The following is a 14,233-nucleotide window of genomic DNA, read 5'->3' on the forward strand; positions in this document are numbered from 1 at the left end:
CTCCCTTTGCTCGACCCTTCTCTCCCTCCTTTTGCTCTGCACCTCCCCCTCCCTTTGCTCTTCCCCCACCCTCTCTTTCCCCTGTCCCTTCTCTCACTCTCTATCCACCTCTCTGTTCTGCTCCCTCTCTCTTTGCTCTGCCCCCTCTCTCTGCTCTACTTTTGTCCTCCCTGTCCTGTCCTGTCCTCTCTCCTTGCTCCGCCCCCTCTCTGCTCCCAGTCGCGGTTGTTGCTCTTTGATCCCGGAAGTTGTTTAGCGAGGATGGTTTGTGTCGTCACAGGCGGAGCGATGGCGTCCAGCGGCTGGTGACGACGTTAAAATCAGAAAGATCGGCGGCGGCGGCGGCGGCCGGGAGACGGTGAGTGCCGCCCCGCTTCAACACCCCCAACCGGCGGGCACAGGCTCGCCCTCCTGGCCCCCAACATCGGGCTGTGTTATTGGGACGGCGGGGCGGGTTTATAGGGACTCGGGGTAGCGATCAAACAAGACCCGCTTCCCCCCCGGGGGAGGGAGGGGGGATCAGCCGGGTTTATCGGGAATAAACTGCGGGCACCGGGCCGGGCGGCTCTTGTTAACCGGGCGCCCCGGTTCGGTCGATGTCCCCGGGGAAGGTGGAAGGGACCGGGGGTGGGAGAGGAGGGACCGATCTTTAGGGCCTGGCTGGAAGGGAAGGAGGGTGCGAGGCCTGTCGGGTCGGGTCGGGTCGGGACGGGCGGATTAGTCTCTGGATCAGTCGCCAGATTCACCCACTTCAGTCCGGGGGTTTTGCGTCTCTTCCTCCTCCTCCCCTCCCCGGTGAACGCACGGCTGGCGCCGCTCGCCTTATGGCCCGTCCCGGTCAGCCGCAATCTACCCGGCGCGGTCTTGCAGTTGTTATGGTTTTCGGAAATTTCACCTGTGATGTACAATCTGCACATAGTGTTCACGTTGCCGTCTCTTTTTTTTTAAGTGAAAGATTTTGTAAACCTGGTCTTGTGGACGTACAGGATAGAAATATTCTCACTTTAAAATATTTAGGTTATTTTTGCTTCATTGAAAGTTTTTAAAAATATTAATAGATGTAGCAGTAAATGTTTCACTTCATTATGACATGGCAATGTTTACAGTAAGTAAACGGTTTCTGTGCTGTAAATTCTGTAAGTCTAGAGTGTACATGCTCTTTTAATAATGGTCCCCTTATGCTGTGAAAGGTATAACATATAATGGAAGAATCACAGCTAGAAAATATGACCAAGAAGGAACTACTCAGGATGAATGAACAGAACAAATCCAGCATAAGCAGTCCTCAAAATCTACCAGTTTTTTAAAAAAGTGAACTTATCAACTTGCTCCATGTATTTTTTTTTGAAAATCCCTTTCAGCTGTGACTTTTAACTAAAGAAAGTGACGTTAGAGTTAAGTACTATTTTAATTATACCTGTATGTTCGGAGAGGAGTGTGGCAAGCTGGTAGGTTGTGGATTCTGTTGGCTAATTGAAGGACATCCACCTTTTGTTGGCACTTCCTCAGTCAAGGGTCCCACTACCCTGCTCCAGGGCTCATCTGCCTTAAGCTGTTGGTACTTTCTGGAGGTGGCCAGGTTACTGAACTGCTGCCTGGCACTCAGCCAGTTGACCAGCCACAGTTAACATGGTTTACTGTCATTACAGTAGCAAGTGCTAACACCTGACTTGATGGTGAAAACTTATAAGTATCCACAGCAGATTGCAGTAGTTCAAGAAGGTGGATCACCAGCACCTTCTCAAGGGCAATTAGGGATGGGCAATAAATGCTGGCATTGCTAGTGATGCCCACATCCCATGAATGAATTAAAAAATAATGCCTGTCACTCCTGTAGGTGGTGCAGTGATATGTATTTTCAATGTTAAAGATGTTACACTGAGACACATTATAGTGATAGTATATCACCCTGAGATTGTGCAATCTAGCTACTGGGTTTCCATAAGTTGTTCATGATTTTCACCTACCATTTTTTTTTCTAATTGAAATAAACCCATAACAAGGGGTTAAACAAAATGAAAATACATTTTTCACAATAACATGATTAAATTTATTAATTGAATTGTCTATTGTGTCTTTTAATATGATGTAGTTCATGCTACAATGTTTATATGCCTACAAAACAGTGTATCCTCTAACATATGAGCAATGCTATGCTAGATCCACTAGTTTAGTCTAATCATTAGCATAGATTTTTTTAACTTTGCACGACTCTACCAATCTAGATATATCATTATATGCTATAATGGGCCTAATCTTGGAAAAATAATGCTGAGATCACGACCCTATTAATGCGTAAATCGGACAGCAGGTTCAGGGGAAGAAGAGATATGCTGTGAGTTGTAAATCTCCAGGATTTGCTGGTTGATAAATGCCACTCCGCTGTTTATCTCACACAAATGGCATCTCACCCGTAGCCTCCTTGTTATTTTTAAGAACTTGGTGGATTTTCACCAATTGCCAATTAAACTAACTGCAGAAAGTTAGGGCTCATAATCAACAGCGTAAGTACCGATTTACCACCTCTCATCCGCCCTCGAGCTGGGTGGGACTGTGCTTGTCTGGTTCCATTCTTATCCGAGAGGCGGGTGACCTGATAAAGGTCTTCAAAATTATGAAGGGGTTTGATAGGGTAGATGTAGAGAAGGTGTTCCCACTTGTGCGGGAGATCAGAATACAGGGCCATAAATATAAGATAGTCACTAATAAATCCAATAAGAGAGTGTTGAGAATGTGGAACTTGCTACCACAAGGAGTAGTTGAGGTGAATAGCATATATGCATTTAAGGGGAAGCTAGATAAGTACATGAGGGAGAAAGGAATAGAACGATAAGCGGTGAGGGTTAGGAGGAGGCTCGTGTGGAGCATAAATACCAACATGGACTGGTTGGGCCGAATGGCCCGTTTCTGGGCTGTAAAATTCTATGTAATGGCTTCTGTTCCCACTCCCGCACCATGACCTCTGGAGTCCCCCAAGGATTTGTCCTTGGCCCCCCCTATTATTTCTCCTCGACATGCTGCCCCCTCAGTGACATTATCCGAAAACACAATGTCAGGTTTCACATCTATGCTGATGACACCCAGCGCTGCCTCACATCACCTCCCTTGATCCCTCCACTGTCTCTGATTTGTCACACTGCTTGTCTGATATCCAGTACTGGATGAGCAAAAATTTCTTCCAAGTAAATATTGGGAAGACTGAAGCCATTGTCTTCGGTCCCCGCTAGAACTCCGTTCCCTAGCCACCGACTCCATCCCTCTCCCTGGCCACTGAGTGGCTGAACCAGACCATTCACAACCGTGGCATCCTATTTGACCCTGAGATGAGCTTCTGACCACATATCCGCTCCATCACTAAGACCACCTACTTCCACCTCCGTAACATCGCTCCGCTCATCTCCGCCCCTGCCTCGGCTCATCTGCTGCTGAAACCCTCACCCGTGCCTTTGTTACCACTAGACTCGACTATTCCAATGCTCTCCTGGCTGGCCTCCCATCTTCCAACCTCCATAAACTTGAGGTCATCCAAAGCACTGCTGCCCATACCCTAACTCACTCCAAGGCCTGTTCACCCATCACCCCTGTGCTCACTGACCTACATTGGCTCCTGGTCCAGGAACGCCTTGATTTTAAAATTCTCATCCTTGTTGTCAAATCCCTCCATGGCCTTGCCCCTCCCTATCTCTAACCTCCTTACAGCCCTATAACCCTCCGAGATCTCTGCGCTCCTCCAATTCTTGCCTCCTGCGCATCCCCGATTTTAATCGCTCCACCATTGGTGGCCATGCCTTCAGCTGTCTAGGCCCTAAGCTATGGAATTCCCTCCCTAAACCTCTCTGCCTTTCTACCTCTCTCTCCTTTAAGAAGCTCCTTAAAACCTACCTCTTTGACCAAGCTTTTGGTCATCTGTCCTAATATCTCCTTAAGTGGCTCGGTGTCAAATTTTGTTTGATAATCACTCCTCTGATGCGCCGTGGGATGTTTCACTATGTAAAGGCACTATAGAAATGCAAGTTGTTAATGTGATAATTGTTAATTCAATGCGAATCAATCTCTCCGGCCCAGAAAGGGAACAATTTAAACCATTGAGTCTCATTCCTGTATGTAGTAAATTCTTCTTGGAGATTTTAAAAATGTTAAATTTTAATTTTTTTAAACTTTTATTTCTGTCTTTTCTATCTCCAATCTTTCCCACTGTTTATTTCTCTTTCTGTACCTGATTTGACTCTAACTCACTCTCCTTCTCCATCGTTCCTCTGTTTCTTTCTCAGTCCTTAAATCTCATTGGTTAAGGAGATACCGTGTTAGTCCCGTCATTCACCAAGGTCCCAGATGCCCTGTTGTCCTCACTGCACCATTATCAGTTCGCACTTCCAACAGGTTACAATGCAAATTATATTTGAACTGAAGGGTGCAGGAAAAAGTGTAACTAATGGCGCACAGTGAGATGCCCTGCTCCAGCAACATTTGGCCCATTATTAATCTATTTATTTTCTTTAGCTGTATGTTACTGAGATAGCAGATTATAGTTCAAGCCAAGCCATGGCTTTACCACATACTCTCCATAAAAATAATTCTTAAGTATGCAATGTTAATAACTTCTATACCTGATTTCAGAGTATTTTTGGTTTCATATATTGAAGTAGAATGGGCTCAATATCACCTTTATATTTTTCATTTACCAGTGTATATATGCTCTTTTTTTTTAACTTGCTTTTCTCAAATAATGGATTGTGACCAGCATAGCAAAGTAGTTGTGCATATACTGATTTGTCACATCTGAGGATCTAGCTCTAGATGGGAAAACACAAAAAATATGAATGATTAGATAAAGATGCAGCATACATGTAACTTTGATGGTTGCTTCTTCTTTCTGAAGATTATTTTTAACTAAAACTAATTATTAAGGAATTGTAGAATGCTGCAGCAGAGGAACAAGTCATTAGGCCCATGGAGTCTGCACCGGCGTTTTTTTCCATGAGCGATATAATCTAATCCCTCTGGCAAAATGGATTATTGCTTGTAATGGATTTTTTAATTTGTCTTTTTGTATTGCTGGAATCAGCATGTTAAGGGCTTAAAACAGCGTTGCCCAAGGTATTTTTCAGGGGGGAAACAGTCCTATACATTCCAGCTACAGTGTTTGTTGCATAAGCATATTGATGAAACTGAGAACAGTAGAAAGCTCCAGAGGTCAATTATCTGGAAGGTCATATTCGCTAAGAATTATCTTCGGCCTTTATTAGAGAGTGCCTCCGTTAAATATTGATGAATGGTTATTCTGGTTGAGGAAAGAAATGGTGGATGAAAAGAAAAATCAGAAATAATTTTGAAAATCTTGGGCACCCAGTAGCTAGATTGTTCAATTAATGTTGAGTTTAGTGGAAAAGGTGACAGGAAGCTTGCTCAGGCATAAGATTTTTAATGTGGATATATATCTGTAATATTTTAAAAAAATCTTATTTCATTGTGATCATCTGTCAGCTTTTACCATTATAAATTTTTGTGTCCACATTTCCAATGGAAACTGCCTATGTAAATATGTTATACTATAATTACATCTTCTCTGTAATGGAGATGCTTCTGTATCTATCTGTAAGTGTGTTTGTCTGTGGCCCTTACGTTATCTCCTCCATGGCACAAACGACCATGTTATTATAAAACAACATATGTGGTTATTCTAGTATACTCTATAATAAAAACGCAATTTGACATATAGTTGGCCGTAATATATTTGTGGCTTGGGTTAAAACAATACCTTGGGAAATCAGTGCGTATGTTACAAGTTTTGGGTCTGTCTCAGATAACTTCTTGGGTACAGCAGTGCTGGGCACTCCTGTAAACATCCTAAGTGTATTGCGTTGAGTGTGCTTGCAGTGCCCAATATCTAATTAAGATAGTGTAATCCAGGGCGTAATAATAGGACCGTCTTGTGATCTGAACTAGATATTGTGTCTTTTGCATGTCCCATGTTTTTGTAGGTGGATTGAGTAGCATCTTAGTGAGATGGAGCCTGATGTGAATCGTTTCTTCACTCGATGTCACTTCTCTGCTCAAAAATTCACAATAATAAACCACATGCCCCCCGTCCCTTTAATGGACTATCTGACTTATTTTTAGCACTCCCTTTCTTTCTAGGCCACCTCTAACCACAAAACCTGACTAGCTGCATTTTAGCTTCCGCCTCCGGGCCCAGGTCGACACCTCACAGTCACTAGAACCACACTTTTTTCCCCTTTCTCTCTCTCTTCCCTACGAGTGGTAGGGCTCTACCTTCAATTCTTTCTCCATTCAGTGAATTGCCGGTAGGCCTGTCGACCAAATCTACTACCTTCTCTCCCAAAAGTACTTTCTCAGCAGCGACGACCTGCTGGGCTCAAATTAATAAAATTATTTCCACCTTAATAGATGTTAGTATGTTAGTCCACAAGAGACAAGATGCAAAATTGCTTAATGTCACCGGACGGACAACAATAGGAAATAGCTGGCTCATTAATACATCAAATCCCCTCTCTGTCTCGGTGGCTTTTTAAAATTTGTAAAAATTCACATTCAAATGTAACTCATCACCAAATTCTTTCTGTGAAAATAAAATGAAAAACCTGAAACATAACTCTTGAGATATCTTGTCCATTTTAAATTTTGACTGCTAATAATCTTAAGTAATTGCAAAAGTTAAAATTGTGAATCTACAACTTGAGTTTTATTCCTAACAGTATGTTGCTCCCCCTTGTGTGAAGTATTTTAGTGATAATGTTATGAACGAAAAAGATATAAGTGGAATGGTCATTGATAAGGAGCAACAGAATGTATTTGTCCATATAATTGAAGGCATGTGTTCAGGACTTCATATCTTGGAACACTGATAGAGCATCCTATTTCAATGTGGGAAGGTACACCGTAGATATCTAACATCATCTAAAAACCAATGACCAAAAATAAAATTTGTTTTAAAAATTGTTTAATAGTCAATATTTTAATGTTTTGTATTCATTTTTTTCTCGCCAATTGTCTTCTCCTGATGGTGTTTAAATCTTGCTGGGTTCCAGGTCACCAGGCACCAATCACTCTAATACTTCACCCAAGTAGTTATTCTTCATGTACATGCCCAAATAGTAAGTTGTGGCAGGAATTTGACTAAGAGCAGCAGCACAACTGAACTCAATCCTGTTCTCTTCTCACTTCACATACTTATCAGGAAAGACTGAACAGGCTGAGATTGTTTTCTCTAGGAATGATCTGATAGAGATCTTTAAGATTATTAAATGGTTTGATAGGGTAGAGGTAGAGAAAAAGTTTCCATTTGTGGGGGAGTCCAAAACCAGAGTTCATAAATGTAGAATAGTCACTAATAAATCCAATAGGGAATTCAGGAGAAACTTCTTTACCCAGAGAATGGTTAGAATGTGGAATGCGCTACCACAAGGATTAGTTGAGCTGAATAGCATAAATGCCAGTTGGGCCGAATGGCCTGTTTCTATGCTAGCACTAAATAGCAACCAGGTGTAGGAATGCTGGCTGACTTTTTTTTCTCCACTTCCCAAATACAAAAGGCATTGAGGCCAATTGTAGCACCTTGCTACTGCTGGAAGATCAGCTAACTCAGCACGTACTGGAGATTGAACCTAGGACCCTACTGGTCTGTATGGCTAAGCTACTCGCCTTTGGTTCTTTTGCCAATCACCTTAAATCTATATCCTCTGGTTCTTGACTCTTCTGCCAATGGGAACAGTTTCTCTCTGTCTAGACCCTTCATGATTTTGAATACCTCTATCAAATCTCTTCGCAATCGTCTCTGTTCCAAGGAGAACAACCCCAGCTTCTCCAGTCTATCCACGTCCTTCATCCCTGGAATCATTCTAGTAAATCTCTTTTGCACCCTCTCTTAAGGCCTTCACATCTTTCCAAAAGTGTGATGCCCAGAACTGGACACAATACTCCAGTTGTGGCCGAACCAGTGTTTTATAAAGGTTCATCGTGATTTCCATACTTTTGTACTCTATGTCTCCGTTTATAAAGTCCAGGATCCCATATGCTTTTTTAACCACTTTCTCAACCTGCCGTGCCACCATCAACGATTTGTGCACATATACCCCCAGATATCTCTGTTCCTGTACCCCTTTTAGAGCTGTGCCCTCTTGTTTATATTGCCTCTCCTTGTTTTTCCTACCGAAATGTATCACTTCACATTTTTCTGCGTTAAATTTAATCTGCCACGTGACAACCCATGCCACTAGCCTGTCAATATCTTGAAGTCTATCACTATCCTTCTCACTATTTACTACCCTCCCAAGTTTTGTGTCATCTGCAAATTTTGAAATTGTTCACTGTACATCCAAGTCATTAATATATATCAAGGAAATCAGTGGTCCCAGCACTGACCCCTGGGGAACACCACTGTACATCTCCCTCCAGTCCAAAAAACAATTGTTCACCACTACTTTCTGTTGCCTGTCCCTTAGCCAATTCTGTATCCATGTTGCTACTGCCCCTTTTATTCCATGGGCCGCAGTCTTGATGATAAGCCTACCGTGCGGCACTTTATCAAACGCCTTTTGAAAGTCCATATACATCATATCAACTGCATTGCTCTCATCTCCCCTCTCTGTTACCTCATCAAAAAACTCTATCAGATTAGTTAAACACGATTTGCCTTTAACAAATCCCTGCTGGCTTTCCCTAATCAATCCACACTCATCCAAATGACTTAATTCTATCCCGGATTATTATTTCTAAAAGTTTCCCCACCACCGAGGTTAAACTGACTGGCCTATAGTTGCTGGGTTTATCCTTACACCCTTTTTTGAACAAGGGTGTAACATTTCAGTTCTTCAGTCCTTTGACACCACCCAGATTTTGTGATTATTTTTCTTTTTTTGTCTGGCATTTTAATGTCTTTAATAGAAATTTGGTGGTACAGTAGTTTATATTGCAGCATCGAAGTCTTTGCAACTGTTTGAGTAATTGGCCCAGTACTTGCCAGACTGTGAAGTGCTTCTTTTTGAATTGTTCCATCCCTTAATGCTGGTAGTCCTACAAACAAATACAGAACAGCACAAAATCATTAAAAAGTTGCAGCACACTGTGTGGCTCAACAAAAGTTTAGCAGCCTTAGAAAAAGTTATTCACTCTTGTCCCAAAACTTTTATTATGAATTACCAGCAAATTGAAATCTAGATCTTTTGTGGTGTCCAAACTGTTGCTTTTTTTCCCTCTAGCTTTTCGCTGCCAATTTACTTCCCTCCCCCCCCCCCCACTGAAGACATTGACTCCTTAATGCGGTAAGGTTTTGTGGGTGCTGGATGTCTTTTGGTACTTCACTCGAGTGGCTACACGTGTAACCTTTACAGTGTTAGCAGGCTATTTGACTGCAGGGGTCACCACAGCCAAGCCTGATCATGTTATAGCTTGACATCGGCACTTAAAGCTGATGTCACTGGATAGTGATTGGAATCCTGCCCAATGTTTTCTCTGCCTAACCCAGGAACTGATGCCAATTGTGGTACCCATTAAAGCTGCCCTGGCTGACATTAGCTAATTTAGCACAGACTAGGAGTTGAACCTGAGACCTTCCTGGTCAATATAACTCAGCTAGCCACTGCCTAAACCTGCTAAGCCAACATTTAATGAAGAGTAAACATGTGCTACTGTCAGTTGTGAAGTAATGTTGCAATTAGCGACACCTCTTTTAAATCAACCTTTTAATCTCTAAAATAAAATTTACTTGCAGGATCTGAAAAATGCTTCCTGATTGTTTCCCAAAAGTACCCACCCTCCGTGCTTCATCTCTGCCTACTTTCAGAAGTCTGCTCAGACCTACCACTTTGACCTCTCATTTGGTCATTTTCATCTCAGTCACTGCTCAGTATCTGAATTCCTCCCTCCTCTTGTGAAGTGCCTTGGGATGTTTCGTTGTGTTTGAAGTGCTATATAACTGTCAGTAGTATTAAAGATGATTTAAACCAGAAACTGAAGGAGGTTAAGTAACTTGACAATCTTCTTAATTTTACAGAAATTGTGCTGAAGAATGGATGTAGTTCATGTGCTTCCGCCGTCAAGCAGCACGATGCAAGCATCTAATTTTGCTCATGTAATCTTTCAAAATGTGGCAAAAAGTTACCTCCCTCATGCTCCCCTTGATTGCCATTACATACTGACTTCATACATTAAGCCACATCAAAAGGATTGGGTTGGCATCTTTAAGGTAAGATCTAGCAGTGATGGTTACTCATGTGTTTTTTGTGACGTTGCATTTATCATATTGCAGTGGAGCTACTGACATTGTTTCCTTAACAAGCTGCCAAAAGTTACTCTCAACTGATCCAACCATGTATTTGATATATATAACTAGTTGGTCTCTTATGATGTTGCACACACACAGTCAAAACCAAGTAAAATTTTTTATGCCATATTGGTTTATAGAGGATAATTGGAGGGAGGAGAAGAGGATGCAGGGGTTGAGCAGATAGTTCAAAAAGAAAGAAGGGAAGCTGGGGTCCCTTCTTGTTTTCTCCTCTTCTCCTCTTCTCCCCCCCCCCCCCCCCCCCATCCCTGCCTGTCTCTCCATTCCTCCACCCTCCTTTCCACCATCTTGCCTTTCCCCCCCTTCCCCCTCCTTTCTCCCTTTCTGTCGACAGGGAGAATGTAATTTGATTCAGAAATGTTCTTTGATCGGCATGAGGATACGATTATGAAACCGTGTGCAGGGAGAGAGGATGAAAATGCTCTTATCACAGGAGGAGTGGGAGGCTCTGGGCTGAATTTCTTCACAGTGGTTGGAGAGGGGTGAGCAGGAATCTCCTCAGCAGGAGATCGCAGAATTTTGCCTGAATGTTGGGGAGGGGTTATTGTTCAGCAACAGAAGGGGGCAGCCCCGATTTTTGATCAGTGGGTACATTCTTATTGATGCCGGATCAAAATTTCTTTCGGGAGGTGGGGGTTGATGGTCTGCAGAGGTGTATTGTCTAATGTGGGTAAAGGCTATTACAGAATCTCATTTTGGGTGGGTCTGAAGATTTACTTGCATTAAAAGAATGCGTGATACAAGAAGATCCATACTCTGCTGCATATGTATCTCACCAAAGAAATTCAAAGTTGGTTCCGCTGCCAGGTACTGACGACAACTTCTTGCATTTAATTAGCGCCTTTAACATAGTAAAATGTCCCAAAGTGCTTCACAGGAGCACTTGTCAAACAAAATTTGACACCGAGCCACATAAGGAGATATTAGGACAGCTGGCCAAAAGCTTGGTCAAAGGGGTAGGTTTTAAGGAGCGTCTTAAAGGAGGAGAGAGGCAGCGAGGTTTAGGCAGGGAATTACAGGGCTTATGCCCTAGGCAGCTGAAGGCACGGCTGCCAATGGTGGAGCGATTAAAATTGGGGATGCTCAAGAGGCAAGAATTGGAGGAGGGTTGTAGGGCTGGAGGAGGTTACAGAGATAAGGACGGGCGAGGCCATGGAGGGATCTGAAAACAAGGATGAGAATTTTAAAATCGAGGCGTTCCCAGACTGGGAGCCAAAGTAGTTAATTGAGCACAGGGGTGATAGGCGAACAGGACTTGGTGCGAGTTAGGATACGGGCAGCAGAGTTTTGGATGACCTCCAGTTTATGGAGGGTGGAAGATGGGAGGCAGGCTAGGATTGACAAGTCTAGAGCTAACAAAGGTGTGGATGAGGGTTTTTGCAGCAGATGAGCTGAGGCAGGGGTGAAGACGGGCGATGTTACGGAGATGGAAGTAACGCTTGTGCATTCCATTTTACGGCAGATAAGTAGGCTAATGGTACATCTAATTTTTATATTTTTCTGCCTTTGACATGGTCTTACCATTGCCGTAGAATTTAAAGCAAGGAAAGGTTCTGGAATTTTTTTTTAGTAGAGGGATATTTGCGGTCATTTAAATGTGAGGTCGAAGTTGACATCCGCAGCGCTTCCACTTCCCACGTGGTGCCTGTATACTGGCGTGTCAGACTGATAGGTTTTAAATTTGTTGTCCAGTTAGGTAGAAATTGAGAGGAAGAAAAGGCTAGATAATTTAAATATAGGGGTGGTTATTTGGAATTATTAAAAATCATGACATGTTTTTGATGCCTGGAGGGGGGAAGAGGACAACTGCTGTCATGTAAATAGTCCCAGTAAAGTTAGTCACATAACGTGACCCTTACAGCACCATCTACAGGTGCATTAGAATGTTGCAGCCACTCAGCTTTTTAAGATGAAAATACATGAAAAGTTGATGCAGTTTTTGGTTAGAAAAGGTTAGAAATACATATGTTAAATGTTATACTGTAGAAGATATTTCAGGAATGTTAATGTCATCCAGTGGGTTTTTCTTTTGGTATTTAAGAACAACTTATCCCAGGTAAAGTGAGGAATCAGTAAATATGTCTTTTCATTGGAGAACATGAAACAGCACCTATGAATAATGTCCTTTTAATTAGAGTACTGCAACTGTTGAAAATTGTTTCCTCATTCTTCCTTGTGTCTTTTTTAACTTTTTATTTTCAGAATTTTTTTTTGACAGTACAGAAATGTGTAGCCACAAGAATTGTAAATTTTGAAACAAAAAACAGTGGAAAGTCAAATGTACTGAAGGAACCGTTAGACTGATTATATACACACAACTGGTAATTTGAGATCTAATAAACCTAGCCAGTTTGCACGGCTGCATATAGATGTGTTGGTATTTGGTCAAACAGAGTGAGCAGAATGAGCAGAATGATGGTGAAATAGACGGCAAGTAGGCAAAGTGGCGGATTAGGCTCTGCGTATAATTCTATCTCTGGGAACATTGGCCTTCAGTGGAAAAGGAATTAATGGCCAACACGTTGGATGCAAAAATCCAGAAAGGAGGTTGGCTCCTCTTGAATTCATCTTAACTGGGGCAGAATGAATGTGATTTGCTCTGATAATAACATTTAGATTCATACAAACTGTATTGGAAGGAGCCATCCAGTACCACGTGCTTTCTACCTGCTTACAGGAAAAGGCCAATCAATCTCTCCATACCTAGAACCAGTATATTATTAGCATGGTTAGCTTAACAGATAATGGTTGTTTGACCCAGTCGCTCTCTTTATGCCTACGGTGATTATTTAAACACTGGACCTAAGACTTTTTAATTATACAAGTTAGTTTATGCCTGCCATTGTCGTTTTTTGGATCTGATTGGTCTGTAAACTGATATAGACCAGTCAGTTTTTGGTGAAGCCAATGCTGATGGCTTATTTCAAATATCTGCATTTCCTTCATTCCTCTTCCAATTACTTTTGGCAAGAGAAATTAATAGAAGAGGAAAAAATAATATTGATCAAGTGGCCATAAGGTCCAGCAGTAGCTGCTGGATCGCTCTTTTAGTAGTGGCTCCTCTACAAAAGTTATTAGACCTTTATTTCCCCTCTTGGAATGAGATCTTGCCCTGACCCCTTTCTCTGATAAGAAAAGACAAGTATTTCAGTTTTCTCACCCTTTTCCTCTTTATCTGAAGGTGCTCACTCATGCTCGTTTATAGTTCCACCATTGCTGGCCAGTACCACACGCAAGTGGCAATTATTAATGTGTGACTCTTGACGCTGACTGATGGGAGACAATTCCATTGTGGGGGGGCATAAAAGCTAAGTCTAATCCTGTACTTACCCAATGTATGGGTCCATTTCCCAGTTTGAGTCACTGGATAGCAACTCGGTGTAGGAACTTTTGTCTTTTCTTCCCATCTTGTCCCTGGCCCAGGGACAATGAAGACCGTTGTACTGCTCCTGCTGCTAAAGTGGCAGGGATAGCTGAGTATCAAGTGGGGATTGAGCCTGCAACCTTTCATAGAATCATAGGAATTTCAGCATGAAAGTAGGCCATTTAACCCATGCCAGGAGTAAATATTTCAGTTCCACACTGGGTAGTGCGTTTATCCACTAGGCTGTTGGAGGAACTGACAACTGTATACGGTACAGCATATTCCCACAGGTGAAAAATCATAGCACTCAAAACCAATGAGTGGCAGTCACATGGTTACCAGTGACCAATGAGCCATTACTGTATAAACAGAAACCTGCTGAATTCCAACCCCAACCCGGGCTGCCTTTCCCAGATTTGTTCCAAGACCCTGTCAATCAGGTTGGTCACATGATTAGCTTCAGCCAATGAGATTGCTGAACAGCAACAAATAGAATGGTCATGTTACTAATCGGCCGGTGAGATTGCTGGAGAGCATAACTTGATTGGAGAGGTTGCGTTATCACT

At 42.4% G+C, this 14,233-nt stretch overlaps 1 protein-coding gene across 3 annotated transcripts in view; it reads left to right on the forward strand.

Moving 5' to 3' along the window:
- The first annotated feature begins 243 nt into the window (after window positions 1–243).
- tax1bp1b (Tax1 (human T-cell leukemia virus type I) binding protein 1b) overlaps window positions 244–14,233 on the forward strand; it is a 123,723-nt gene continuing 109,733 nt past the window's right edge. For 2 of the 3 annotated variants that reach the window (XM_068002493.1, XM_068002511.1), the window contains exons 1-2: window positions 245–358; window positions 10,013–10,204. In XM_068002493.1, the coding sequence (XP_067858594.1) occupies window positions 10,028–10,204 (177 nt within the window). In that variant the 5' untranslated portion in view covers window positions 245–358; window positions 10,013–10,027. Of the gene's footprint in view, window positions 359–10,012; window positions 10,205–14,233 lie in introns of all 3 variants that reach the window. The other variant, XM_068002502.1, reaches the window with a different exon arrangement.

Source organism: Heptranchias perlo, chromosome 2 (genome assembly GCF_035084215.1).
Source record: "Heptranchias perlo isolate sHepPer1 chromosome 2, sHepPer1.hap1, whole genome shotgun sequence".
Classification (NCBI taxonomy): domain Eukaryota; kingdom Metazoa; phylum Chordata; class Chondrichthyes; order Hexanchiformes; family Hexanchidae; genus Heptranchias; species Heptranchias perlo.